General features: G+C 32.3%; 5 protein-coding genes across 5 annotated transcripts; 2 read left to right on the top strand and 3 right to left on the bottom strand.

Annotated features, from left to right (window-relative positions):
• Positions 1-872: 872 nt before the first annotated feature.
• On the top strand, positions 873-2,909 carry HELRODRAFT_176369 (hypothetical protein; the record flags this gene model as incomplete). The annotated part of the gene is made up of 1 exon (XM_009023586.1): positions 873-2,909. The coding sequence occupies one exon, from the start codon at positions 873-875 to the stop codon at positions 2,907-2,909; it is 2,037 nt and encodes a 678-aa protein (XP_009021834.1).
• A 447-nt stretch (positions 2,910-3,356) lies between these two features.
• Positions 3,357-8,349, bottom strand: HELRODRAFT_113446 (hypothetical protein). Its single transcript, XM_009023585.1, has 13 exons — positions 8,236-8,349; positions 7,924-8,093; positions 7,324-7,637; positions 7,005-7,174; positions 6,799-6,907; positions 6,319-6,478; positions 6,010-6,130; positions 5,162-5,521; positions 4,942-5,134; positions 4,725-4,840; positions 4,421-4,573; positions 4,043-4,174; positions 3,357-3,714 (listed from the first exon to the last, which is right to left on the bottom strand). The coding sequence occupies exons 2-13, from the start codon at positions 8,070-8,072 to the stop codon at positions 3,619-3,621; spliced, it is 2,073 nt and encodes a 690-aa protein (XP_009021833.1). The 5' UTR covers positions 8,073-8,093; positions 8,236-8,349; the 3' UTR covers positions 3,357-3,618.
• Positions 8,350-8,898: 549 nt separating this feature from the next.
• Positions 8,899-16,743, top strand: HELRODRAFT_113444 (hypothetical protein). Its single transcript, XM_009023584.1, has 19 exons — positions 8,899-9,105; positions 9,505-9,664; positions 9,798-9,903; positions 10,089-10,221; positions 10,329-10,444; positions 10,771-10,859; positions 11,158-11,256; positions 11,367-11,489; positions 11,746-11,913; positions 12,203-12,304; positions 12,396-12,497; positions 12,741-12,835; positions 13,079-13,173; positions 13,432-13,571; positions 13,776-13,913; positions 14,096-14,207; positions 14,536-14,699; positions 14,919-15,053; positions 15,426-16,743. Exons 1-19 carry the CDS (start codon positions 8,957-8,959, stop codon positions 15,516-15,518), a joined length of 2,319 nt encoding a protein of 772 aa, XP_009021832.1. The 5' UTR covers positions 8,899-8,956; the 3' UTR covers positions 15,519-16,743.
• HELRODRAFT_157419 (hypothetical protein) lies at positions 16,671-19,382 on the bottom strand (the record flags this gene model as incomplete). Its single annotated transcript, XM_009023583.1, has 9 exons — positions 16,671-16,820; positions 17,018-17,191; positions 17,457-17,541; positions 17,844-17,899; positions 18,049-18,126; positions 18,395-18,441; positions 18,746-18,862; positions 19,000-19,079; positions 19,291-19,382. 9 exons carry the CDS (start codon positions 19,380-19,382, stop codon positions 16,671-16,673), a joined length of 879 nt encoding a protein of 292 aa, XP_009021831.1.
• A 5,835-nt stretch (positions 19,383-25,217) lies between these two features.
• Positions 25,218-26,508, bottom strand: HELRODRAFT_176363 (hypothetical protein; the record flags this gene model as incomplete). The annotated part of the gene is made up of 4 exons (XM_009023582.1): positions 25,218-25,324; positions 25,547-25,630; positions 25,807-25,911; positions 26,010-26,508. The coding sequence occupies 4 exons, from the start codon at positions 26,506-26,508 to the stop codon at positions 25,218-25,220; spliced, it is 795 nt and encodes a 264-aa protein (XP_009021830.1).
• Positions 26,509-27,500: the final 992 nt, after the last annotated feature.

Here is a 27,500-nt window from a genome sequence, read left to right as displayed (position 1 = left end):
TGACATGTCATATCAATGACTTATATATGTATATATATGAATAAATATATATACATATTTTATATATATATAGTTATATATCGGGTTTTGAACTCGGGCTCGATGGCATAAAAAATTTTTTAGTGAGATAGAATTACTAAATTCGACCTATATACATTTATAATTGGTTGATTGTGTGCGTGTGTGGGTATGTGTGTGTGAGAAATAGAGTGAGAAAAAAGGAATAGCCAAAAATGAAACCGAACCGAAACGCAGAAAGAAAGAAAGAAAAGAAAGAAAGAGAGAAAGAGAGAGAGAGAGAGAGAGAGAGAGAGAGAGAAGAATTGGATTTCCTAGATATAAATAATGAATTGGTAGCAGAGACCGATTGACTAATTCAGTCAGATATCCAAATCAAAAATTAGGAGTCGGGGAGGCAAATTATTTCGTGATTTCCGAATGGAGTGGTTTTAAAATCCTTCACATTTTATACATTTCCTCTCTTTTGATATCCTAAAATTTATCAAATGATCACGTATCTGTTTCAATCCAATAGAGCTGTTTGGAAAGAACAATTATAGCATATTCTTATGTAGATAATTATGTGCAAGTGTGCGTGAGTGTGTGCGTGCGTGCTTTTTGCATTTGGGTGAAATGAAATTTTTGTAATATGTTGTATTGAGAAATATAGGGAGAAGACTTAATTGAATGGTTTCAAGGCTTTTATTTAAGCGGACCAAAAAAACGCTGAAATAAATAAGAATGCAGATTTCATATAATTGTTGTTTTGGTAGTGACGTCACTGGTTTTAAATAAACAACAAACATCAACAATGTTGAAAATATTTAAATGTCAACTGTTATAAATAATGAATACATAAGTACTTACTGACAATGAAGGATCTTTGTAATGCTGTCCTTCTTCTTTTGCTAACAAACTTTATTCCAAAGGAGGCAAATGGCCTAGAACTAAACTACATCGGCTGCTTTCAAAAAGTTTGGTCTATAGAAAGAAGTGATAGTAATTTCGATGACTGTGCTTCAAATTGCTGGAGCTCAGTGTACATGATCGCTTTGACGAACGGTCGCAAATGCAACCGCGTCGCTCGTGTGGATGCGGCAGTGGCTTCCTGGCGGTGTGACAAGCTTTGTAATAACAAGGCATGCGGAGGACTGGAGTTTTATTCTGTTTATAGATTTAAGCCACTTTCGATACACGACCTATACTGCCATTTGACGCCAAATGCTAAAGAGAGCGCCATATATTCACGAAATTTTGACAGTCTGGATAATCTCGAAATGTGTGCGCATTTCTGCTTGGAAATGAACATGACATTCTTTAGAAAGGATTCCAACAAATGTGACTGTTTCCAGGCCGTTAATTATGGAAAGTTTTTTAAAAGAACATCCGATATAATTTCTACAGCATGCCCAAAAAATGTAAATGAAATCTGTGATTATTTATTTGAACATCATCTTTGCCTTTCTCATGTATTTGCTACGCGACCAGATTACGAATTCCAGAGAGGAGTATCAACTTTCTCTCACTGCAAAATCATAAACTATGAAATACAAGAAGGGTGTCCAGAAGGTTGTAGTAAAGGCTGGAAGGGAGATTCGTGCAGAGAAAGAGATTGTACGAGGAACAATGGTGACTGTGGTGACGAGATGAAATGTATTGAGTCCACGGTCAATGGTAATAAGTACGTTGAATGCGTCTGCCCATTGGGCACCGTAAGAAACAAATGGTACTTGTGCGATGTGTTTAGGGAGAACGTGGTTCTAAATCAAATGGATAATTGGATGGGTATAGTTATCCCTGACGACAAAGACACCACAAATAACGGAATATATAACGGTTACGTTATGGATGATAACAACAATCAAAATACAATAAGCGTTGTTTTCCACAGTCTTTATTCCATTGGATATGTTAGAATTTACGGGAAGCTATGTGAAAATGAAAGAGTTTGCAGTCAACTAGATAAGTTTGTGATTAAACTCGGTTCATCAGACGATGCAAGAAATCTCCCAGAAACATGCGGCTATGGACCTGACGAAGCCATACAAGCTGGAAATCCCATGACTGTTATCTGTAAAGATTTTACATATCGTTCAAGGCTTGTCGTTTTGCTGCAGTCAGACGAAAAGATTGGGACAGGAAATCCTGCAATAGCAGAGATGGAAGTTTATGAAGTTAGTTGCGGTGTCTTGAACGGAAGATGTGAACAAAGGTGCACTGAATCGAAAGATGGAGACGCACACGTTGTCAGCTGCAGTAGTTGGACTGATGAACAAGCTGTAACAAACTCATTTTACGGATGTTATTTGAAAGTGTCAGGTGACCTTCACTACAATAGAGCTGGTTTGTCGTACATGCAATGTAAAGATGCCTGCACTTTAATGTCAAAAAGTTTAGCAGTGATGCAAGCAGGTTTCAAATGTTATTGCGGCAGTAGTTTGAACATAGCTGGTAACATCCCAGTGGAAGATTGCAAGAAAGGCCATTACAGATCCAATCTTATATTTGATGACTGTGACATGCAAGATGATTTTTGCAATAAAACCAATGGAACTTTAAACATCATTACAACAACTTCCAAAGCTACCAAACATGACATTTATGATACAAATTCTACTGAGACTTTAGAAACCATCGTCATCATCAATCCTTCCGACGAACCCACAGACATCATAACATTGCAAATGCAGCTTTACGATTCTTACAACAAATATTTGGTCATCACGTCAGGTGTGACCACCATCGCCTTCCTCTTCATGCTAGCTCTTTTAGTTAGAGAACTGAAGTTTAAACGTGTGATACCAAAAAGAACAAGTGGAACCTCAGGTAGAAGCGCAACGATTTCAAGCAGCAGTAAAGTTAGATCCTCAAGAAACAGTTCGAGTGTGAATAGTACTGAAGCAATATAACTCTATCTATATAAAAAAAAGATGTCCATATTTTATGAATTTTTTAAAAATTTTATTTGAGTGCTTCAATTTTAAAAAGGGCAAATTTTTATTTAAAACATCTTTTTTTCTGCTTACATGAAGAGAACTTATCAGGATAACAACTTTTTCCTGCAACTCATTTGAGGATGTTGCACCTTCAGGGCGTGAATGCACTAATTCTAAGAGGATTGACATCGTTAAGACGTTGCCAAAAGCCAAAACGAGAGTTTTGATCAAAGTGGGAAAGTTAGAGAAGGATGGCTTTAGCGAAGTTTGCTATGTCGAGGAGAGAAAGAAAGGAAGAGGAAAAAAGAAAGAGAGAAAAAGAGAGAGAGAGAGAGAAAATATGAAAATATCTACGAAGGTTACATTTGGATAAGCTGTCTTTTTTAGAAAGTTACGAAATTGAAATGCCAAGGTCGTCAATAGGAAAGAATTTTATTGAATTTTTTTACAAAGTAAGGTTAATTAAATATTCATTCGAAACTTATTTCATATTCATGGTTACTACAGTTCATAGTTACTATAGTGCAAATTCTTATACCAACATATCTGTGGGGGAGATTTTGCAAGAGGGCATGGAAGAAAAGTTAATTGTCACTCTAACAATGAGAATAATAAAAATACAAAATGATAATAAGAATAACAAGAAAAAAAAATAATAATAATAAGTATTTCTACTAAATAATTAATATTTGGGTTTTTCTTTTTTCCTTTTTTCAGCCTTGTCGGAAAATTTTGGATCTGAGTGAATCTTCGAAAATCTGGAATCAGATACTTCAGTCTGCGAAAAAAACCGAAAATATTTAATTAATTAATTAATTAATTAAATATTTATTAATTAAATCTGTAAAAAGTAAAATGATTTAGACTCTAAATAGATATCAATAAAGTGGGAGTTGAAATGAGAATAACTGAAGCTATCACACCTCTTAACTAACTGACAATAACTCCATAAGGACAACATTAAATTTTTAAAATAGCGGAAGCAAAAACAAAACAGCAGAAGCAACGAAAGCGACTACTACAGCAAAAGCCACAGACGCAACCACACCAACTAAAACAGCAGTAACAGGCGCCGCTACACCAACGACAAAAACAAAATGGCTAACCGCTTGGTCTTCCTTCATTTTTTTCATTTTCTTCAATTTTTTCTTACTTCGTATTTTAGGATCGTCGCCATTCCTGCTGACGTCACCGCCATCGTCACCATCTACATCCATCATTAATAGCTCCAAGTCAGCCTGCATTTGAATAAATGATTGAGTGAATGATTGATTGAATTAATGAAAGATTGAATTAATGAATGATTGAATGAATGATGAATGAATGATTGAATGAATGAGTGATGAATGTAGTATGTCAATTTTTTGATTTAGTATCTATTTATTGTATGAAATAAAACTATCGAAACCAAAAATATATAATAACAGACAAATTAAAAATGAAATTAAGTTGAAATAGTGAAAAAATTATTTATATCTAATCACTTTTTCAGATTCAGTAAGCTCTCTTTCTTTCACCGGCTGATTTTTCTTCTTCAATTTTTTATCTCTGGACTTTTTCTGCTTATTTTTAGAATCTTTGGTAACATTGTCGTCTTCGTCATCGTCGTTGTTCTTCTGTTTCCTGGTCGCTTCTCTCTATTTTACATAACAAAATTCAAAATAATTTAATTCTTTTCAATCATGTGGACATTTCAAACGATTCTACTAAGTGAACAGAGAGACAGACAGACAGACAGGCAAACAGACAGATAGACAGACGGACAGACGAAAATAATCAAAAGAATACTTTAAATTTTTTTCTTAATTTTCTTTTTTCCCGCCTTTTCTCCAGATACTGTTCCCAGTTCGTCAGCTTACTCTTCTGATTTTCTTTCACCATCACTTCGGCTGCCTCTTTCAAACCTTTGAATAAATGAATGAATGAGTGTATGAATGAATTAATGAGTGAATGAATGAATGAATGAATGAATGAATGAATGAATGAATGAATGACGGAAGAATACCTGGCTCCCAAGTCACTTCCATATGAACATCATCATCGTCGTCGTCGTCGCCATCTTTCCGCCTACTGTTTGGCTTTCCATCATTCAACTCATTCAACAGTGACACGTACAAATTGACATTTGAATTCAACTTGTTCTTCCTTCCATTACTCTCACCTTCAATGTTATTCTTATTTTTGTTATTATTCTTATTTTTGTTATTATTCTTAATTTTGTTGTTATTATTATTATTATTTTTATTACCGTCCTTTCCCTTGGCTTTATTATTAACCTCGTCACACTGGCTCTCCTCACATTTGCTACTGGCAATGAAAAAATCATCATCATCATCACCAGCATCGTCATCATCATCATCCTCACGGGCAGCTGCAGTCGTAGAAGCAGTAGCATCATCATCATCACAACCACCATTGTCATCGGTAGCACCGTCATCATCATCATCATCAGTAGCTGCAGCTTCTTCATCTGAAGAAGACGCCAGGTAATGTTTAATTTCGTCATCATGCAGTTCTTTCTTCGTGAAATCTGCCATGAGGACGGCTTGCCTCTCTTGGGGAGTTTCGTCCCATGTTAGTTGGACCTGGGCGAGTTGTTTTGTATGTTTTTGTATGATTGTATGTTTGTTTTGTGTGTGTTTGTTTGTATGTTTGTTTTGTATGTTTGTTTTGTATGTTTTTGTATGATTGTATGTTTGTTTTGTGCGTGTTTGTTTGTATGTTAGTTTTGTGTTTGTTTTGTACGTATGTATGTTTTGTATGTTTGTTTGTTTTGTACGTATGTTTGTTTTGTTTGTAGTAGTTTGTTCTGTATGCTGTTGCTGTTCCTTAGTTAATGTTTGTATGCTTCATCTTGTATGCTAGTCTTTAAACCAGTGTTAGTTTTACCTAGGCGTTGTTTTTTGTTTTGTATGTTTTATAATATATAAAAACAACAAACGAACGAACGAGCGAACGAACAATATAACAATCTAAATAACGAACGAACGGACGTACAAACTAACAATCTAACCAACGAACGAACGAACGAACGAACGAACAATCTAACTAACGAACGAACGAACGAACATACATTACTCTGGTGCAGAGCAGTATTAACAAAGATAGTCGGTTTGTAAGAACCCTTTGGCGGCAAGGAGGTGCAAACCGAAGTGGGGTCACGGTCATCAAAGGTCATATCGTCTGGAATGAACCTGGTAATGATGATGATGATGATGTTGATGATGGTGGTGGTAATGATGAATTATAATGATAGTGGTGATGATGGTGATGCTGCCAACCAGTCAAAGAATAAGTGATAAACCAGCCAGCCAGCCAGCTAGCCAGTATACAACACACACACACACACACAACAACACACGCACGCACACCCAAGAAATACCTTAGATCCAAAACAGTGGAACTCCTTTCGTATTCCATAGCATTGCAGTTGCTGTATATGGCATCTGCGGTGCTTACTGAATCACACTCGAGGACAGCGTAGAAGTACTTGAGTCGGTTCAACTGGTACAGACGTAACTTCTCTTTGAAGTATTTCTCGCCTATGTACGTGCGTGCGTGTGTATACGTACGTGTGCGTATGTGTGTGTGTGCGTATGTGTGTGTATGAGTATGTGAGGTATTTATGAATGTGTGAATGAATGAATGAATGAATCAATGAATCAATCAATCAATCAAAGAAAAGAAGGAAGAACTAAAAAATCTCAATATTCTCAAAGTTTTTATCTAATTTTTACTTGAATGAATTAATGAGTGAGTGAAAGAATGGATGAATGAATGAATGGATGAATGTATGTATGAATGAATGAATAAATGAATGAATGATTGAAAGAACAACCAAACAAAAAAAAACTTGACATACTTGACGCTTCATCCAATAATTTTACTTTATCCGACTTCTCAGTTAACTCCTTCGGCCCTTTCCACTCCTCTTCCTTCATTCTTTCCAAACCAAAATCAGACGGATAGATCTGATTGGCCAGTTCATTGATAAAAGAATTTAGCCTAAAACACGCACGCACACACGCACACACGTATGCACACACAAACGCACACACACACACATACCGATATAGACTTGATAATTCCACCCTCTGGTTTAAAGGAACTAAATAGAACCATCAAATCGACGGATTTGATTCGATCCCAATCCATATTACACACAGCCAATCGCCTCGTCGGGTTCTCCATCACTGCAGCCTCGCGATCTATCTCCCCCCAAGGATGAGATATAGAGTCTTTGGTGACAGAAATTACAATCATTATACTATTTTCATTTGCATACTTAATTTAGATGTTAAAAATGTAATCAGTGTTGTTAATATTAAAACATTCTAACCATCGTTATCATCGTTATCATCATCATCATCATCATCTGGACTACTACTACTACTACTATCACTATTGTCGTCATCATCGTCGTCATAATCAGCTTTGATTAGTCTATTAGAATGAGCTTTGTCATCATCATCAGAGCTGTCATCATCATCATCATCATCATCATCATCATCAATATCATCATTGTTCTTTATATTAGGTTTCTTTGGTGACAGTGTTTTAATCTTCAATGGAGATTTTTTTACTACATCGTCGCGTTTTAATTTTTTTATCTTTGGAACTCTTTCAGAAGCATCATCATCATCATCATTACTGCCATGGATATCATTACCATCATCATCGCTATCTGATAGATGGTAGTACCTGGTTGAAAAAAGATTTAAAATTGATTGCTAGAAAATTTTTTTCAATCATTAGCTTACCTCAACTTTTAAACACACACACACACACGCACACGCTCTCTCTCTTTCTTACTAATTTCACACACAGACCTTTAATAGTTTAATTTAACTCAAATCAAAAATTGAACAGATGGTAGTTGTTAGAACTAATTAAATTAATATTCATTTTTTTTTTCTTAATTAAATTCAACACAAAATTCATCAACAAAACTTAGTGCTACTTAACTAAATTTACAATCTAAATTTACTTTTCAATATCTACTCCAGATTCGGATTTTTTGGCCAATGGCCGGCCTCTACTGTCCACTGAATAAGTCACTTTGAAATTATCGCTGGTCAGCATTTCTTTGAACCTGCTGTCGATCTTAACTCTGCGACCATCCCCATGGCGCTTCATCTTAGGGGCCTATCTATCAATCTATACAGTATACGATTAGGAATTTTATTAAGTTTCAAATAAAAGTATTACTGATTATTATGGCCAGAACATGAAATGTTCAGTTAAAAAAATTGAAATTTAATGAAAAATTTATTTATTACAAAAATTGATCTAATCTTACCAAATTTAATTGAAAAAAAAATAATCAAAGTACAGTTTTGACAAAGTAGGGAAAATTTGAAAGCAACAAATTACAAATAGTAAAAAAACACGAGCGAACAAGCGATAAAACAAAGTAAACAAACAGCGTAGATAATTTAGCAAAAAGTATTTAATGCATTCACCATAGATTAAAAAAACTTGTTAGTAGCATAAATAATGATCGTAAATGTGACCATACGCTTGTAAAAATAAAATTTACACTAACTATATTAATTCATTAAAAACTATAGATGCTAACTCAGTAATAAAGAAACTTGTAAATTATGATCGTAAATGTAAATTGTGGATGTGTAAAAAAAAATTGACTTTGACCATTTACTTAGGCATATATATATAGAACAGGCGTTTATTCAAAGTATTCAGACGCAAAATTTTTATGTTTCTACAATTCACACACGCAAAATTTTAAATTAAATACATTGAAAGCTTGAAAATATAAAGAAAAACAGGTAATTTTGAAATTTTTATATTTTAGTCTCTTATATAAGTTGCCACTTTTAAGCGCACAATTATCTGGAAGCCTTTACTGACGTTCGCCGTGTTTTGCTATAAGTTTAAAAGTTAAAAATTCAAATAAATCAATTTTATTTAATCTAAAACGTAATTAGTTCAGGCGGACAATTAATTTATTTTTAAAGTTATTTTGTTTTAATTTTATCTAAACTTAGCTAAAGAAAAGAATGACATCGATCATAAAAATGACGGCATTCTCCGGTGCTGACGATGATGGGCCACCCTGCTACATGCTCCAAGTTGACGAGTTCAAATTTCTTCTCGACTGCGGATGGGACGCCAGTTTCAAAATGGCACCCATTGAAAATCTCAAAAGGTTGGTTTATCTTGATGGCTTTGTAATTTGGTTTTTTAATTAATATACAAAATCTAAGTTTCTGTTTTTATAAGAACTTGGTAGGTAAGCTTAATAATGTTAGGTAATCGAGGCTTTTGGTCTTTAAGAAGACGTTTGGCCTCTATTTTTTAAGGTCAATTGTTTGACCTAATTGTGGACCAACATCTAAATATATACTAGGGATCAAATGTTTTAGTGATCCAATGTTAATTAATCTATGATAAAAGTGCATTTAATTAAGAAATGAACTATCTAAATATCAGTTTTGTAGTAATAGTAAATAATGAATATTTATAATTTTTCTTATTGAAATGAACAAAAAGGAAGCGGTCATATATCATGTTTTTATGTTAGGATTGATATTCTTTCTTTGTTTAGGCATATACCACAAATCGATGCAGTCCTAATATCTCATCCAGACACTCTGCACCTTGGGGCTTTGCCATATTTAGTGGGTAAACTTGGCCTGAAGTGTCCCATGTATTCGACGGTGCCTGTTAATAAGATGGGGCAGTTGTTCATGTATGATCTTTATTTGGTTAGTTAGAAAAATTATTTTTTTATTTTTAAGTTTTAGTAAAAAATTAATTTTTTCAATAATGATTTTATGATAATAAACTATATGATAATTGTTGTAAATATTAATATTTTTATACCTAATTAACTCTTAGTCGCACGACATCAACGAAGATTTCGACTTGTTCTCATTGGACGACATAGATGTAGCATTCGAGAGAATCACCCAACTGAAATATAACCAGTCCTGCTATCTCAAAAGTACCTTTGTACAATTTTATTCTATGTGTGTGCGTGTGTGTGTATTGAATGGGAAAGAAATCGGAACTGCAGAATATGTGTGCGTGTGTGCGTGTGTGGTTTTCGCTGTTGGAATAAATAACAATAATAATAAACATGATAATAAATAAAATTAATAAATAATAATAATAATGACCTTAACCTAGGTTCATCTGGTTCCGGCCTACAGATCACGCCCCTCCCAGCAGGGTACATGATCGGTGGAACGATATGGAAGATAGTGAAAGATGGAGAGGAGGCCATCGTCTACGGGGTCGATTACAATCATAAAAAAGAAAGGTTGGTCTGTGTGTGTGTGTGTGTGAGAGAGAGAGAGAGAGAGAGAGAATAAAATTTACCTTCATCTTATTATAATAAAAGAATTTTATTTTCATCTGACCATCTAGGCATTTGAATGGCTGTTCATTTGAGCACGCGGTTAGACCACATCTGTTCATCACCGATACGTACAATGCTTACTACTCACAGACTAAAAGAGTGACCAGGGACGAAGAGTTGTACAGTTGGTGTACTTTTTGTGTGCATTTGTTTGTGTGTTTTTGGTTCATTCATTCAGTTGCTGTTTTGTTTGATCTTTTGTTTGTTAAGTCTTTCAATCATTCAATTGTTTGTTTGTGTTAATTTATTCTTTCATTCTCTCTTTCATTCATTCATTCATTCATTCATTCATTCATTCATTCATTCATTCATTCATTCATTCATTCATTCATAATTGGTAATTGTTCATTTTCAGTTTGAGTCATTATAATTGTAATGTTGTTGGAGATTGACTTCAACTGATGCAGGAATGAATGAGTGAATAAATGAATAATTTCTCCCTTACGACAGATACATTGATAAAGACTCTTCGAAACGATGGAAATGTTCTTGTGTGCATCGATACAGCTGGTAGAGTTTTGGAGGTCTCTCACTTACTTGTTAGTCTTTCGATCATTCCTCTTTTCATTCCTTCTTTTATTCATTCATTTTTTCAACTGTTCATCCATTCATTCGTTCATTCATTCGTTTATTCATTCATCCATTCATAGGGTTAATAATAGTTATTACATAATTACAATCGAACTCATTCACAATGAATTTTATTTCTTCATGTGTTCATTTATACAGCCATTCATCCATCCATCCGTCCATCCATCCATCCGTCCACCTATTCATAATAATAACCACAATTACAGTCATAATAACGATAATAATATTTATAATTATAATTTTTAGGATCAACTATGGAAGAACCAGGATTCAGGTCTAACGGCCTACAGTCTAGTGATGCTTAACAGAGTGGCATACAATGTCATCGACTTTGCAAAATCCCAAGTTCGTCATAGTTTTTATTATTATTATTAATTATTATTATTATTATTAATTATTACTATTATTAATTATTATTTATTATTACTATTACTAATTATTATTATTATTATTAGGTGGAATGGATGAGTGAGAAGATAATGAAGGCGTTCGAATCTCAGAGGACCAACCCGTTCCAGTTCAAATTCCTACAAATATGCCACACCCTACAAGAGCTTGCCAAGATCCCAGAGCCTAAAGTTTGTAATTTAAATAATAATTATACTTATTATAATAATTATACTTATACTAATAATAATTTTACTTATAATATTAATTATTATGGTGGCGATAGTAATAATTAATGATGATAATAATAATCCAAGACTTGCTGAGCTCAAAAATTGTAATTTTTATAACAAAAAACAATAATATAATTATGATTATGGCGATAATAATATAACTATGGCGATAATAATATAATTATAATTATAGCGATAATAATAATTACCGCAGGTCGTCCTAGCCAGCCCTTGTGACCTTGAGTACGGATTTACCAGGGACTTGTTCGTCCAGTGGTGTGGGAACCCGAACAATTGTATCATACTTACTAATCGGTCGACACCAGGAAGTTTGGCTAGGACTTTGTACGAGAATCCTAACCCAAAGACTATATCTCTTGAGGTAGCTTGTTTTTGTATTGTATTTGTATTGTATTTGTATTGTATTGTATTATCTGGTTGTATGGTTGTATACATACACAAATATATACATACATACACATATACATACATACATACACATGTATATTCACACATACATACATACATACATACACACATACATACATAAAAAATGGTTTATTCCTTTGGCAATTACATTTGCTATAGAATTAGTAAACAGTTCTGTAAAGCTTGAAAAATACAATTTAGTTTAAATTAACTTTTAAATTTTTCATCAATTGCCCGGACAGATTAAACGAAAAGTGAAGCTAGAAGGAAGGGAGCTGGATGAAATGAAGGAGAATAAATCACTAAATGATGATGACGATTACACATACGACGACGTCAAGTTAGTATTCACACACACGCATACACACACATACATACACACACACACTAATAATAATAATAATAATAATGTTTTTATTCGTTTTCAGAATAAAGGAAGAACTGGATGCGAGTTATGATAGTGATTCAGGGGAGGAGGAGGAGAGGGTTGAGACTCTCTGGCACAAAAATAAGTTTGATCTACACGTAAGACACGAGGTTTGTTGTAATTGTTGTTGTTGCTGCTGTAGTAGTAGTTGCTGTGGTAGTAATAGTAGTAGTAGTAGTAGTAGTAGGAATAGTAATAGCAGTAGTAGTAGTAGCAGTAGTAGCAGAAGTAGTAGCAGTAGTAGTAGCAGCAGTAGTAGTAGTTAATAAACTAAACAAAACAAACGACCAAACATAAGCAAACATACGAACAAACAAACAAACAAACAAATGCATTTTTTTTTCTACCGCCAGAAAATTTTAAACATACGGCACTTCAAGAAAGCCCAGTATGTCTACCCGTTCAGGGAGGAGAAGATGAAGTTTGACGCGTATGGGACCTTCGTCGAGTTTGTCTCTTTTTTAGGAGTGAATGGATGGATGAATGAATGGATGGGTGAATGGATGAATGAATAAATGAATGAATGATTTCATTGATGTTAGTGGCGGTGTCTGTTTGCTTAGTTTGATTTGTGTGATTTGGTTGGTTGAAGGGTTGATATATTGACTGGCTGAATGATCGAGTAGTTTATATTATTTATTAGAGTCATAATTATTAATAGTTATAATATAATTTCTTCATTCTCAAACAGTCCGAAGCTCTTTGCATTTGCAGACGGCCAAAATGCGATGAATAATGCGAAAGTATTGAAGGGTAGGAAGAACACTGAAATAAAAGGTTGTCTGTGTGTGTGTGTGTGTGGTCTCTCTTTCTCTCTCTCTATTTCTCTCTCTCTCTCTCCATATCTATTCCATCTATCTATCATTCTCTTTTTTGAATTTCTCGTTTGGTTCTTTCTGATTATTACCCCTTGTTATATATTCTTTTGTCTTTCCAATTCTAATTGCTGGAATTTATTAGGTCATTGTTTAACTAATTGATTGTTTGTTTGATTGACTAATTGATTGATTAATTGACTAATTGATTGATTGATTGATTGAACAGACACGGCAGACGTACACAAGTGCATACGTTCAACCGAGACACTGGAGATCCAATCAAAAATCGTCTTCATCGACTTCGAAGGCCGGTCCGATGGCGAGTCTATTAAAAGCATCATCTCGAAAGTTAAACCTAGGCAGCTGGTTGGTCCATTGATTGATTGACTGATTGATCTGGTGGGTGGTTGACTGATTGATTGGTTGGCTGGTTGATTGATTGGGTTTTAAATTAGGTAGTTGATTGGTTTATTAGATGATTGGTTGATTGAATAATTGATTGACAGATTGACTCTCATATCAGTTCATAGCCGTTAAAAAGTTAAATTTTTTTCATCCAATCTTCCCAAGATCTTAGTGAGAGGGAACAAAAAGAACACCACCCGTCTGGTCGATGAATGGCAGAGTCACGTGATGCAGGGGGGGCGTGTCCTAATCCCGCGGACCAATGAGGTGTTAGATGCTACCACGGACAGGCACATATATCAGGTGTGTGTGTGTGTGTATGTGGGTGTGTGTGTGTGTAGAAGAAAGAAAGGAGTTGATTAGATGATTGGCTAATAGAAGAATGATTGAAATTTGATTGGCTAATGTGAGAATGGTTGAAACAATAATTATATTAAATAATGATAATAATAATAAAATAAACAAAAATAAAACCCCCCAAAAAGGTAAAACTAAAAGATTCAGTGGTCAGTGCGTTAAAGTTTTCACACGTGAAGGATGTGGAAATTACATGGCTGGATGCACAGCTCGATATGACCAAGTATCAATCCGATACCAGTGCTAAATCAGAACTTAATGGTATGTACCTGTGTTTGTTTGTATGTATGTGTTTGTTCGTATGTATGTGTTTGTTTGTATGTATATGTTTGTTTGTATGTATGTGTTTGTTTGTGTGTATGTGTTTTGTTGGTTTGTTCATGTGTTTGTACTCAAGTTTGTATGTTATTTTTTATTCAATGACTAATTCATCATTCATTCATTTATTAGTATATGTTTTATTCGCTCATTCATTCATCTCATTCACTCATTCGCTCACTCATTCTTCTCGAATCTTCCAAAGGAACCATTATTAAAACCGAAAAAAAATCTGAAGCCACAACAACAGCAACAACATCGATAAACATCAAAAAAGAGAAGCGTCGTGACGACAGTGACAATCGTGACATGGACGTTGACGATGGTAGTAATGATCCGATGGATGTTGATGATGATGGTCGTGACGTCGACGATGACGTCATGCCTGCGTTAGTTCCGCTAGCTCCCAATTTGGTAGGTTCAGGGTTTTTTACTTACGCACATAGATACAAACATACATACATACAAACATACATACAAACAAACAAACAAACATACATACATACCTACCTACCTACTAACATACACACATACATACATACAAACAAACAAACATATATATACACATATACAAACATACAAGTCACACATACAAGTTCACACATACATACATAAATATATTCAAACTTACAGGTGGAGAAGCATTCGGCGATCTTCATAAACATTCCACGTCTGTCTGACTTCAAGCAGTATGTCATCAGTCAGGGCGTGCAAGCAGAGATGAGTGGAGGTGTGCTCATTTGTAATAACAAAGTTGCCGTCAAGAAGGTTTTGTTTTGTTTGTTTGTCTGTGTGTGTGTGTGTGTGTGTATGTTTGTCTGTCTGGCTGTCTGACTGTACATCTGTCTCTGATTGTATTCGTTCGTTTTCCTGTCTGATTGTGCGTTTGTTCGTCTGTGTGTTTGTCACTGATTTGATTCGTTTGTGTGTTTGTCTTTGTATATCTACTACATGTATTCGTCTGTCTGTCGGTCTATATTTATTGTTCTAACGACCAAGTTGCTATTATAAAACATCGTTTTGTTTCTCTCTCTCTCTCTCTTTCTCTCTATTTTTTCAATCCCCAATAATAATTATAGTAATAATAACAAATAATTATTCATAATTTTAAAATAATTTTTCTAACAACCTCTCCGACAGAACGAGCTAGGAATGATTCTTCTGGAAGGAACAGTTTGTGACGACTACTACAAAGTTCGACAGTGCCTCTACGAACAGTTCATAATACTATAATTATGAAAATAATTACAGTATTACTATAATTATTAAATATAAAATAATTTAAAATATATATTTATATAGGCAACCCATAATCAATATTTAGTTTTTTCAACTGCTGCCATGTCCCAATGGAAATATATATATATATGTGTGTGCGCGCGCGCGCGCGCGTGTGTGTGTGTTTATCAAACAGAAAATTTTCTATTTTAAATTTGCTTGTATATAATACATGGAGTGCGGTGTAAAATTATAATGGGCTATGAAAGACAGAGCAGAATTACATCGTATCAATATTATTTTTTTTTAATAATTCAATTTTAATTAATTAGTTTTAATAATTTTAATATAACAAATGATGATGGTAATGAAGATAATAATGACAGTGATGAAAAGTTCGTTCACAATTTTGTAAGATTTTTGAAAAATTATTTGTGATAGAAATAGAAACCTAACCGATACAATAAAGGGTTATATATATATATAAATATATAAATGTGCATAAACATAGATGTGTATATGTATGTATGTATGTCTGTGTGTGTTTGTGTGTTAGGAAGAGAGAGAGAGAGAGAGAGAATGAAAAGGGTAAAAGATGGCTAAAATTAATCAAGTATAAAACCCAAAATTATAGCAAAGAAAAACATTTTTTAGTTCTTGCCAAAGCCATTGCGAACACATAGAGCCTTTGAAAAAAAACCCTTCAACCAACGCTTTAAACTATAAATAATAACAATAAAAATACATAATAGTAAAGGTTAACAATAGCAAGGATAACAATTTGTAGGAGAAAATTACGTAATTCTCAATATAATATTTGATTAAATATATACAAACGATAATTAAAACCTTAATTTAATCCATTGATAATATTCAATTGTTTGTATTTATTTACAAAAATAATAATAATAAAATTATATTGCGTATATTATATTATTATCATCGTGGTATGAATGCTATGGAGCCATCTTTCTGATGTAACAACAACATGCAAACGTTAACATTAACCATATTCATAATTTTCATATTCAAATTTTTGTAAAATAATAAAAAATAGCAATAACGACAATAATAAAAAATGATAATTATAATATAATTACGATAATTATGTCTAAAATTATAATAACTATAATATAATTATGATAATTATGTCTATAATTTAAATTATTATTTCATATCGCCATCGTTGTCGATCTGCTTCTTGATTCGTAGTAGAATGGCGGTGTACCATTGGTCCAGGCGAGAGATGCTATCGTATTCTCGTACTGCGTCAGTGAAGCTTTCCTCATTTTGATCCTCACATGCCGATAGCAGACTCTGGTGGGGAGTATTATTTCAAATAATAATTATTTTATCATTATTATTATTATTATTATTCATAATTAATTAATGTTCTATAATTATTGTATAACGGATTCGCGATTATCGCGTGAAGTAATTTGCCAACCAATCAGTCAACCACCAGATCAATGCACACACACACAATGCACACACACACACGCACGGATGCATACCTTGAGTAATTTGCATTCTCTGGACTCGGAAAAGGCGGGAAACATCTCTTGGTACTTGGCCAGGGAGTTGATGGCGTCCACAGTATCCTGGCACATCCGGCAGAGTGCGGCCCGGAAGAAATGATCCTTTGCACCGTAACGCAACAGCTGATTATCCATCGTAGACATGCCCACCTAAGGTTTGAAGCCCCCCAAAAAAATAATAATGGCATTATTGTACAGCCCCACACATTCATTCAATAATTCATCCCTCTATTCATTCATTTATCCATCCATCCGTTCATTCATTTATTCATCTATCTATTCATTCATTCATTTATTCATTCATTAATGGCCATTCATCTATCTATCTATCTATCTATTCATTCATTCATTCAATCATTCATTCATTAATGGCCATCCATCTGTCTATTCGAATGAAACCTAATTACGAGCGCACCTGTTCGTAGATATTAATGGCCTTGTCGTACTGCTCCATCTGAGCTGCGTACTGGGCCACCTTCAGCAGGTTCTTATTGGCCGAGCTGTCGTCCATTTCCAATGAAAGACAATAAATAAGAAAAGGTAACAAATAAGAGAAGATATTATTTTAATTTAATTATACCCATTTTTACTGTTAATGTATTTATTGTTAATATTAATTCTCTTTTTTGGTCTTTATATATTATAATATAATATTTTATATTTGCAGTGCTAGAGGTATTTTTGTGTCACCAGAAATACTAATTATCTATATTATTTACCATAATATTTTATTTAAATTCAAGTTAACTTTAAAAAATAATAATGAGAATAAAATTATAGAAGAGAATCTGAAGCAAAAGACCTATTGGACTCTTCTCCTTTGTAGTAATCTGCAGCCTTCTCGTAATGGGACATTGCCTATGTTAAAAGAACAATAATAACAATAATTATCAATAATTTTTACTTATAATAGTAATAATACTTATAATATAATAATTATAATATAATAATTATAATTATGGTGAAATTAATTGGGGGGGGAGTCAAATAAAAAAAATTATTTTCACCTTGTCTATGTCCACTTTGTCATTTTCATAAATCTCAGCTATGGATACGTGGTGCTTGGCTGCTATGTTGAAACGACCCTTGGGGTGAATGAATGAATTGATGGACAGATGAATTAATGGATGAATTGATGGATGGACAGGTGAATGGATAAATACAAATGAATATATGAATGAATTGGTGTGATGAATGAAAAAAATAAATCATTTAAATTATTTTTTTATTATCGAATCAATCATCATTTTTAAAACACACACACACACACACACACACACACGCAAACAAACACACACACGCAAACAAACACACACACGCAAACAAACACACAAACAAACACACATAACTAACCATATCTGTATAGATTTCAATAGCTTTTAAAAGACACTTTACTGCTTCTACAAGATTAATTTGAAAAAAAAAACAACTAAAAAAAAACCATACAATACAATTCAATACAATACAATACAATACCAAACAACACATACAACAAAATACAATACAACACCATCTAATACAAATCTATCATTAAATCCTATAATTATTCATCAAATTCATTATTCATCTATCCAATTTTAGATCCATTCATTCATCCATCAATCAATCCATTTATTAATGTATTCATCAACTCATCCATCTATATACTAATATACTCATTCATTCATACACCCATTCATCCATCCATCCACTAATCACACTAACCATCAGCATCAGTTTTTTTGTAGCAATTTCCAGCCTCTACATATTGAGAAGCGCCTTCATGTTTACTGTCCAACTTTAAGTAAAGAGCGGCCGCCTTACAGAAAACGTCCCCAGCAGCTAAATTAGGAAAATTAGGGAAAGGTTTAACAAATGTTTGATTTCTGAATAAATGACTATTAAATCATTTATAATGTAATATTAGCATAATATAGTTATAGTAATTAAAAGTAAAAATGATAAAAATAATAACTGACCACTCCACTGTTTAGCCATCTTAAAATTGTTGCCAGCCTTCAGGTACAGTTCTGCTGCATCTTCCAATTTAGAAGATCCTCTGAGAATTATGAAAATATCTATATCTATTGTATATATAAAATAAAATATAGAATAGCAATAGAGGCCAATAGATAGTGGAACAGGCCAATTGGGCCTAATCAATCACTAGAGGCAGAGAAGAGTACTATTTATTGAAACTAATAAAGAATTTGACAAAAGAGATTTGTAATAAAAAATGTAAAACAAAATTTGAAAAGCTGCAAACGCACCCAAAAAAAGACCCAAAAAATCCTCCCCCGGATTTTAGTTTTTTGTCAGCCTGGGCGACGAATTCGTGCGCCTTTTTTTCTGTGTCCGTCATATTTAAAGCAGCGGATTAAAAATTTTGATTTTGAAAAAATTGATGTTGGATTTAAGATTTTATAAAAATACTGTTGGTACGTTAGTTAGGAATTAGTACGGAATAATTAATCGACTTGTTTGTGAAACTAATAAGAGATTAAAAGTAAATAGGTGTTTGTTATGCCGTTCCGTTCGGTTGTTCAGCCAATTTTGACAAACTTTCTTCTAAATAATTAATTTTAACTATTATTAGTGATTTCAATATTAATAAAAATATTTATTAAGTTAATTAAATAAAAAAACTTTGTGTAAAAGTAAGTATTAAAGTACTTTTAATTAGACTTTTTAGTGGGACCGCATATCTCTAATTCTGTTTGTGAATGAACGATATCGCACTTTTTTCGTTCTGTTTTGTTTTTTTAAGTTTAAATTTTACATTTTATTTTTATAAAATTTTTCGGCAAAAATGTCTTTAACGGCCTCTAACGATTACCACAGTTCAAAAATTTATAAGAAAGTTGACGTAGAAAATTTGTCAGAAACTTTCGAGGTTCAGGTTTTGAACCTTTTTAACTTTTTCACATGCAAATCAATTTTGAGTTTTTTTTAATTAAAATTTTAAATTTAATTAATTTAATTAATTATTATATCAAGAGAACCGATGTCGAGAAAGTTCTTGAAAACAAGTTAACCCAACTGAGGGCAGAGAATGACTCTTGCCTTAAATCAATAAGTCGTCTACAGGCCCAGAACACAGCTAATCAACAAAAACTGGAGCTTGTGATAACTCATTTGAACGAGTATGCCACCTACATTACTGACTCTGCTGCTTCTATTAAATTGAAACTAGATTCTACCAGCAGTCAAGTGGAACAATTTTTTTCAGAGTTAAAATCATCAGATAAAAATTTAAACAAAAATTCACAGCACCAACAACAACAACAGCCCAACAATGATTTAATGAATTCACTAGCAAACGAGTTTGAACAAGAGAGGCTAAGATTAAAACAGCAAATTCATTTTCTATGCACAGAGCAGACAACTTTAAAAAATGCTCTTGAGACTTCAAAGAATCAGGCTTTCAGTTTAGTTCAGAAGCTGTCCTGTGCTAGAAATGAGTTGATATCAGCAGAGGAGGAGCATAGGAAGCAGATAGCATCACTTAATTTCAATTTAGACTGTGAAAAGAAGAAATTTTTGAATTTAGAATTTGAGAAAAATAAATCTCTAGATGAATTATTAACGTCCAAAGAAGATTTAAGTAATTTGAATGCCTTTGTAAAAAATGAACGAGAAAAATACGCTTTGTTAAATGAAAAGTTGAGATTAGAAATTGAGAAAAATAGAAAACTGATTAATGAAAATATTACATTAAAAAAAGATCTAGAAAATGTACAACAATGTACACCTAGCAATCGATGTACAACTGCCATAAATGATTTTCTGAAGGTATTTATCATTTTAATTCTCTTAAATTTTTTCCATTTTTCAATTCTTTTTTCATTCATTTCAACTTTTAAAAGTTTTTGAATGATTTCAGAAGCTTCCGGTTGCTTTAATTTGCTTGTTGAAAGTATATTTTAACATGTTTATTGTTTAGTTATCCTTACCTTCACAACTAGTTATTTCAAAGTCTCTGAATTTTATTTAGAATTAATTTTTTTTCTCTTCTCTACAATAACCCTAGAATGAGACTGAAAGGAACCAGGTTCAAATGCAAGCTCAGCAACTACAACATCAACAGCAGCAACATCTAGAGAAAGACAATCAAAGACTACGAAAACATCTATTAGACATGGAGGAGAGATACACTCAGGATGCCTTAGAATTTGAAAGGGAAAGATCAAAATTAACAAAAGAGTTCGAAATTTTGAAATCTAAACTATCAAATTATCAAACTGTAGAAAATGATATAAAGTTGGTTTTCTATTTTTATTGTGTGTGTGCGTGCGTGTGCGTGTGTGGTATTCTAAATGACTTTTCTAAAAAAATTTTTAAATTCTTATTCAAAATTCTTTCTCAAAACATTCTTTCAAACTTACCAGGAATATAGATTTTATATTTATATGATTTACTTTTAAAAATTTTTTTCTTCTCCAACAAAAGGTCGCACAGCCAAGAAAAGATTGCCAACTTAATGGAGCGTACGAGCTGCCTGATAGTCGAGAGAGATGATTTAAAAGTGAAATTAGATGAAGCTCGAGTTACTATAGATCAATATTCATCATCTATTAATAATCTTCACGTCGTCCTCGAACAATATGAAAAAAGTAAATGATTGACTGAATGGATAAATGAATGTATAGATGAATGAATGAATGTATAAATGAATGAATGAATGTATAAATGAATGACAGAATGAATAAATAACATTTCCAATTCAATTTTTTTCATCACATCTTTAGTTTCAATTTCAAAATGGTTTTCAACATTTGTTTAATATAATCTATGATAAATTTGCTCCTGAAGATAAAATCCTTGATTTTTTTCATTCATTCATTTGTTAATCAATTAATTAATTAATTAATTTAACTGGCTTAACTTTTGATTGACTTAAGATACAATTCTTTATTTTTTCATTCATTCATTTGTTAATCAATTAATTAATTAATTAATTTAACTGGCTTAACTTTTGATTGACTTAAGATACAATTCTTCATTTTTTCATTCATTCATTTGTTAATCAATCAATTAATTAATTAATTAATTTAACTGGCTTAACTTTTGATTGACTTAAGATACAATTCTTTATTTTTTCATTCATTCATTTGTTAATCAATCAATCAATCAATTAATTAATTAATTAATTTAACTGGCTTAACTTTTGATTGACTTAAGATACAATTCTTTATTTTTTCATTCATTCATTTGTTAATCAATCAATCAATCAATTAATTAATTAATTTAATTGGTTTAACTTACGATGACAGATCATCACATCATGCAGATGAGTGAGTTGGAGAAGTGCAGACGTGACCTGAAGCTAGAAGGGCAGATCAATGAACAACTAAAAGAGAAAATTCAACACTTTGAAGTTAGTATTATTACCAATATTAACACAGCTTTTACTACTTCTATTACCTGCTGCTACTACTGCTACCGCTGCTACTACTACTGCTGCTACTACTACTACTACTGCTGCTACTACTACTACTACTACTACCTGCTAATAATATTTCTGCTGCTATTGCTACTATTGCTATTACTACCAAAAATAATTACTACTGCTATTGGTATTTTTACCTATAATATAATATAATATATAATTCATAATTACTATGTATGTATACATTTAGATTCATAATATTTTGATTATATTTCAGCACAACTGATATTTTTTTCCAGAATAATGTCAAACCATTGCAAGAACAGCTCATGAGATCAAACGATAGACTGAAAGATTTAGACGTGTTGAATGAAAGAGTAAAATCCCTACAGTTTAAAAGTGTGTGTGTGTTCACTTGTTTGTGTATGTGCGTGTGTGTTCGCTTGTTTGTGTATGTGCGTGTGTGTTCGCTTGTTTGTTTGTGTATGTGTGCTCGCTTGTTTGTCTGTGTGTGTGTGTGCGTGCGTGTGTTTATTTATTAATTATAATTAACTTCCTCATAATAAAATTCATTCATTCAATAATTTACAAGTTGAAGAAAGAGACAAAGAGATCATAGTACTAAACTCTAAACTTGATAAAATCAGCCAAGATGACAGCGCTAAAATAGACAAGTAGCTAACTATTAATAAGAATATTATTCATTTATTCAAAATATTATTAATGATAATAATAAATATAATAATTATAGCCATTATTCTTCAGATTAATAATGAAAAGTTTAATCTCTGGCTACCTACAAGCGCCTTCTGATAAAAAACAAGAGGCCATCAGTATCATATGTAAATACCTGGACTTCTCAGTTGGTGAAATTAATAAGGTAAAGTCTCGATAAGTAGTTTCAGTATTATTATTTTACATAATTATCATTATAATTATTATTATATTATAGTTGTAACTATAATTATTTATAGGTTACAGCAACAAGTAGATACACAGATCTAACAAGGCAGTCCTCTTTTACAGCGGACGAACATGTTAGTGTGTGTGTGTCTATGTATGTGTGTGTGTATGTATGTATGTTTATGTGTGTGTGTGATAAAAGTAAATCAGCATGATTATATTATAAAAAATTAACATATTTTCACATTATAATAAATCAATTACTATTATTATTACTACTATAATTACGATTAATTCTTTTATTATTCCTCCATTTTTCGCTATTCCTTCAGTCGTTCTTCGAGTTGTTTGTGGATTTCTTGGAGAAGGAATCTAGACCAAGAAGAATAGGAGTGAAGATGGTGATGGCTGATGACAACAATCACACCTACAATGACGACAACAACAACGTTACAACAACAACATCACAGCAACAACAACAGCTTCAGCAGCAACAACATAAATCATTGCCAATATTTTATTACGAGCAGAGTCAGTCAAGAGAGCCGATACAGATGTTCTTGCAATCTCTGAAGCATCAACAACAACAGCAACAACAACAACAATTGTTATCTGAAGAAGTACCAACAGCTCTAAAACTATCGTCAACAGCGTCATTTAAAACAACAACACCGACATTAACAACGACAACATTAACAACACCATCACCAACAACATCAACATCATCTCCATTAGCCCCCAATGAATGTCAATCAAAGTAACGATACTCTCAAAGATAAATTCACTACAGATGATAACTTGAGCAGCCAAAATTACACTTATATTAATTAATTGATTGATTTTATTTAACAATAATTCACGTAATTTATGAATATAAAAAATAAATTATATATATATATATATAAATGATTGTTAATAAAAATGTGATGTAACGTGTATACGGATGGATAATTACATCAATAAGATAAAAGGAGAAAAACGCTCAAAAAATTACGTGCTACAAAAATGTAAAGAAAACGAAAAACATGGCAAAATACATTTATAAACTCTTGTGAAATAAATTTTTTTTATTTAAAAAATAAATCAAGATCTGTGACATGCAACATAAATAACTTCAAATCTTGTGTGTGTACATATATATATATATATATATATATATATATATATATATATATATGTACTAGATAACTAATTGCCCTTATGACAAATAGAAAAAAATTTACAAACACACATAAAAAAACATGCATACTTATGAATAAACATATGTATTGTATATATACATTATTGTATATATACAGTTATGTACAGTACATACGAGTACCGGAGAATACGTGTTCATGAGGTATTTATGAAAAATAAATTAAAACATTGATTCGTAAAAAGTTTAATGTACGCAGTTGATAAAGACAAGAAAAAAAAATCTGGTTTATTATACTTATCTAAATACGTTCTTGCAAGTGCATGTTTGTTCATACATAAATGTGTGTGTGCATGTGTACAGCTGTATGTGCCTGCGCGTGTGTACACATATACAAAGAAATGTGTGTGTGTGTAATATTTATCAACAAATAGTATATACAGAAAAACATTCTAAACATTCCTTTTAATCCTAATAAAATTGTAAATTTTTTTTTACCCAACCAACTACAAACTAATCCAGACTTATCACCTAATAACTGACTCCTTTCCTTGTAGATTCATATCTCTTTATCTCTTTTTTACATACATTTCTTAGATTAATCGTCATTTTTATTAAAAATTATTTAAGATTTATTAATTATTTTCATTTAGAAATTCATCCGCTTCCAAACAAAATACCATTTATTAATTATTTCCATTTAGGAATTCATCCACTTCTAAATAAAATGCCATTTATTAATTAATTTCACTTTGAAATTAATTCATTCATTTCAGTAATGGGAGAAACAAGGTTTCTAGGGCTTTGTCCAGGGATAGCTCCTTGCCTTTCAGTTCCTCCAGTGATAGATTCAAGTATTTTTTGACGTTGGGCTCTATAATATAATATAATATAATATAGAATAATATAATATAGTTTATTATGACTGTAATTTAATCCATATTATTTATACTAGTGTATATCTTATTACTGGATTAATGTATTATGATTTAAAAAAAGAATTATCTTTAAGAAAGTTATCAAAAAGTTAAAATTATCGAAATTTTCTCTTCATTTTGTCGGAATTTACCAAAGATCACAAAAATAACTCACTAACCAGCATTGCTTTCAGGTTTTCGAGATGCTTTTTTCAGTAGCCACATTGCACCCTCAAAATTTTTTTGCTGATACAGAATGAAACCTTTCGGAATAATGTTATATGTGTATGTGTGTTTATTTTATTTCATTACTATGGTGGACTTACATGCATTCAAACTCAGTCAATGCAACTCAAAAAAGACCATGTACCTCTTACCAATAAATAATTTCATTGTTCTTAATTTAACACACAGACAGACACACACACACACTAGTAACCTTTGTTGTACAACGCTTTCCAGTTTTCAGAGTTGAACTTGAGAGCCTGATCGATTCTAATTAGGATACGATCATAGTCAGGGTTCTCCTTGATCAATAGGCAGCCTACAATGTGCATGTTGGTTGGCGGTTTCAGTAAAAGTTAAATTGAATTGATTTATAAAATTACAAAAATTACTAGTAAAAAAAAGAAAGAGACCAACTGGCAATATTGTTGGCACACTCCGACACAGTTGCCCTCAAATTTTCAAGTTCAGGATTTTTCACAATCGTGGAACCACCATTCGGGTGCATTATAATTGGTGCGTTGTATTCATAAATTTGGGACTTATCGACCTCAGCCCCTCTCAGGTACAAAAATGCCTTGTGGTACTTTTTCAAAGCATTTGTTATGTCACCATGTCTGAAAAAACAATCGCCATCATCCTTCAAATCTGACCCTATTTTGGCTTTTTCTCTCCAATTCGCCCACGGCTGTTTCTCCAAAAGCCAGTCAAATTTTCTGGGAGGTTTTTTATAAGGTTTGAGATTTTGATTGTTATCGGCGATATCACTACTAGATAAGTCTGGCTCTGCCTCCGTTGTTGCCTTTCCGGATTCCTCTTCTTCGGGCTCTGGCTTACTTTCGTCATTCTCAATTAGGGTCTCCATTGAAGAAGTCGGGGCGGTTTGTTTTGCGTGGTGACTGCTAATTCGTGGCATTATTTCTCTATTTACCACTTCAAAATAGTGATGTCGTTATGTTAAATTAATTGTTGTCCGTGTTTTTTAAGCTAATTCCTGTTAAAATGACAAAACTTGAACCATTCGTCGTGCCGAACAAAGAGGAGCGATAGTAAAAAAACAAAGATAAGAAACTTTTTAATTGAACAACGCGAATACTGAAATTAGCTGGTCATAAGGTTGCAAGATATACTTCTAAAAAAAAGTGTTTTAATTATAAATAATTCATATTTGAATGATTCTATCAAAAATCATTAAATAGAACCAAATATAGAAGAAAAAAGAAGATTAATTGATTAATTCTTTTAATTATAGCATAGCAAATTACTAAAGAGGTAATTAGAAGCGATCAAGCTGAAAACTCTTCATATAATTATTAGAAATACAAAATTTAATCTAGTAAATAATCAAATTAAAGTAAGTTTTTACTGAAGAGGCAGTGATTACATGCTAATACTACTCTTGCCAAATTTTAAATAGCACGGTTTACTATAACTAACTCTATAAACTCTACTACTACTGAATAAAACCACAAACTCCGGTTATACTGAATACTAATATAAATAATAACCATCTCAAATACTTATATCAATTTAAAAAAAAACTAATACTTATTGAGAAGTTATTAAAGAGGCTATTTATGGTCTAAAAATTATCAAATTACTCAAAACAGAGTAAAATTTCAAAGTAGCATTAAAAAGATGACAATTCTAAAGTAAAATTATCGTAAAAATAGTAGCGAGTAAGTTAGTATTTTTGAACGTACCTATAAGACATCAACAGGGTAGTATTAACATAACGTAGTATAACTAAAATAGTATAAAAATGTAGTAGCAACTAAGGTAGTACCAGTATAAGGTAGTCAGTGTCTGGCTAATATAAAATGATGGACACCATGTTGGGACATAAAGTTTGAACCTAAGTTTAATGGCCACCCGTCCATTATAAATACACTGAACATTTTCTTCGCA

The sequence above is a fragment of the Helobdella robusta genome, assembly GCF_000326865.2.
Source record: "Helobdella robusta unplaced genomic scaffold HELROscaffold_37, whole genome shotgun sequence".
NCBI classification, from domain to species: domain Eukaryota; kingdom Metazoa; phylum Annelida; class Clitellata; order Rhynchobdellida; family Glossiphoniidae; genus Helobdella; species Helobdella robusta.
The sequence above is the reverse complement of the archived record's forward strand: the minus strand, read 5'-3'. Positions and strand labels throughout refer to the sequence as shown.

Bases quoted from the DNA above. Each gene is read 5' to 3' on its own strand.
- HELRODRAFT_113446 (XM_009023585.1), bottom strand. From the start codon at position 8,072: ATGAAGCGCCATGGGGATGGTCGCAGAGTTAAGATCGACAGCAGGTTC. The intron at 7,175-7,323 runs GTAGTAGTCCAG...CTGTCACCAAAG, and splicing joins CAATAGTGATAGTAGTAGTA to ACTCTATATCTCATCCTTGG. The intron at 6,908-7,004 runs GTATGTGTGTGT...CTGGCCAATCAG, and splicing joins GAATTATCAAGTCTATATCG to ATCTATCCGTCTGATTTTGG.
- HELRODRAFT_113444 (XM_009023584.1), top strand. From the start codon at position 8,957: ATGACATCGATCATAAAAATGACGGCATTCTCCGGTGCTGACGATGAT. The intron at 12,498-12,740 runs GTTTGTTGTAAT...TTCTACCGCCAG, and splicing joins ATCTACACGTAAGACACGAG to AAAATTTTAAACATACGGCA. The intron at 15,054-15,425 runs GTTTTGTTTTGT...CCTCTCCGACAG, and splicing joins ACAAAGTTGCCGTCAAGAAG to AACGAGCTAGGAATGATTCT.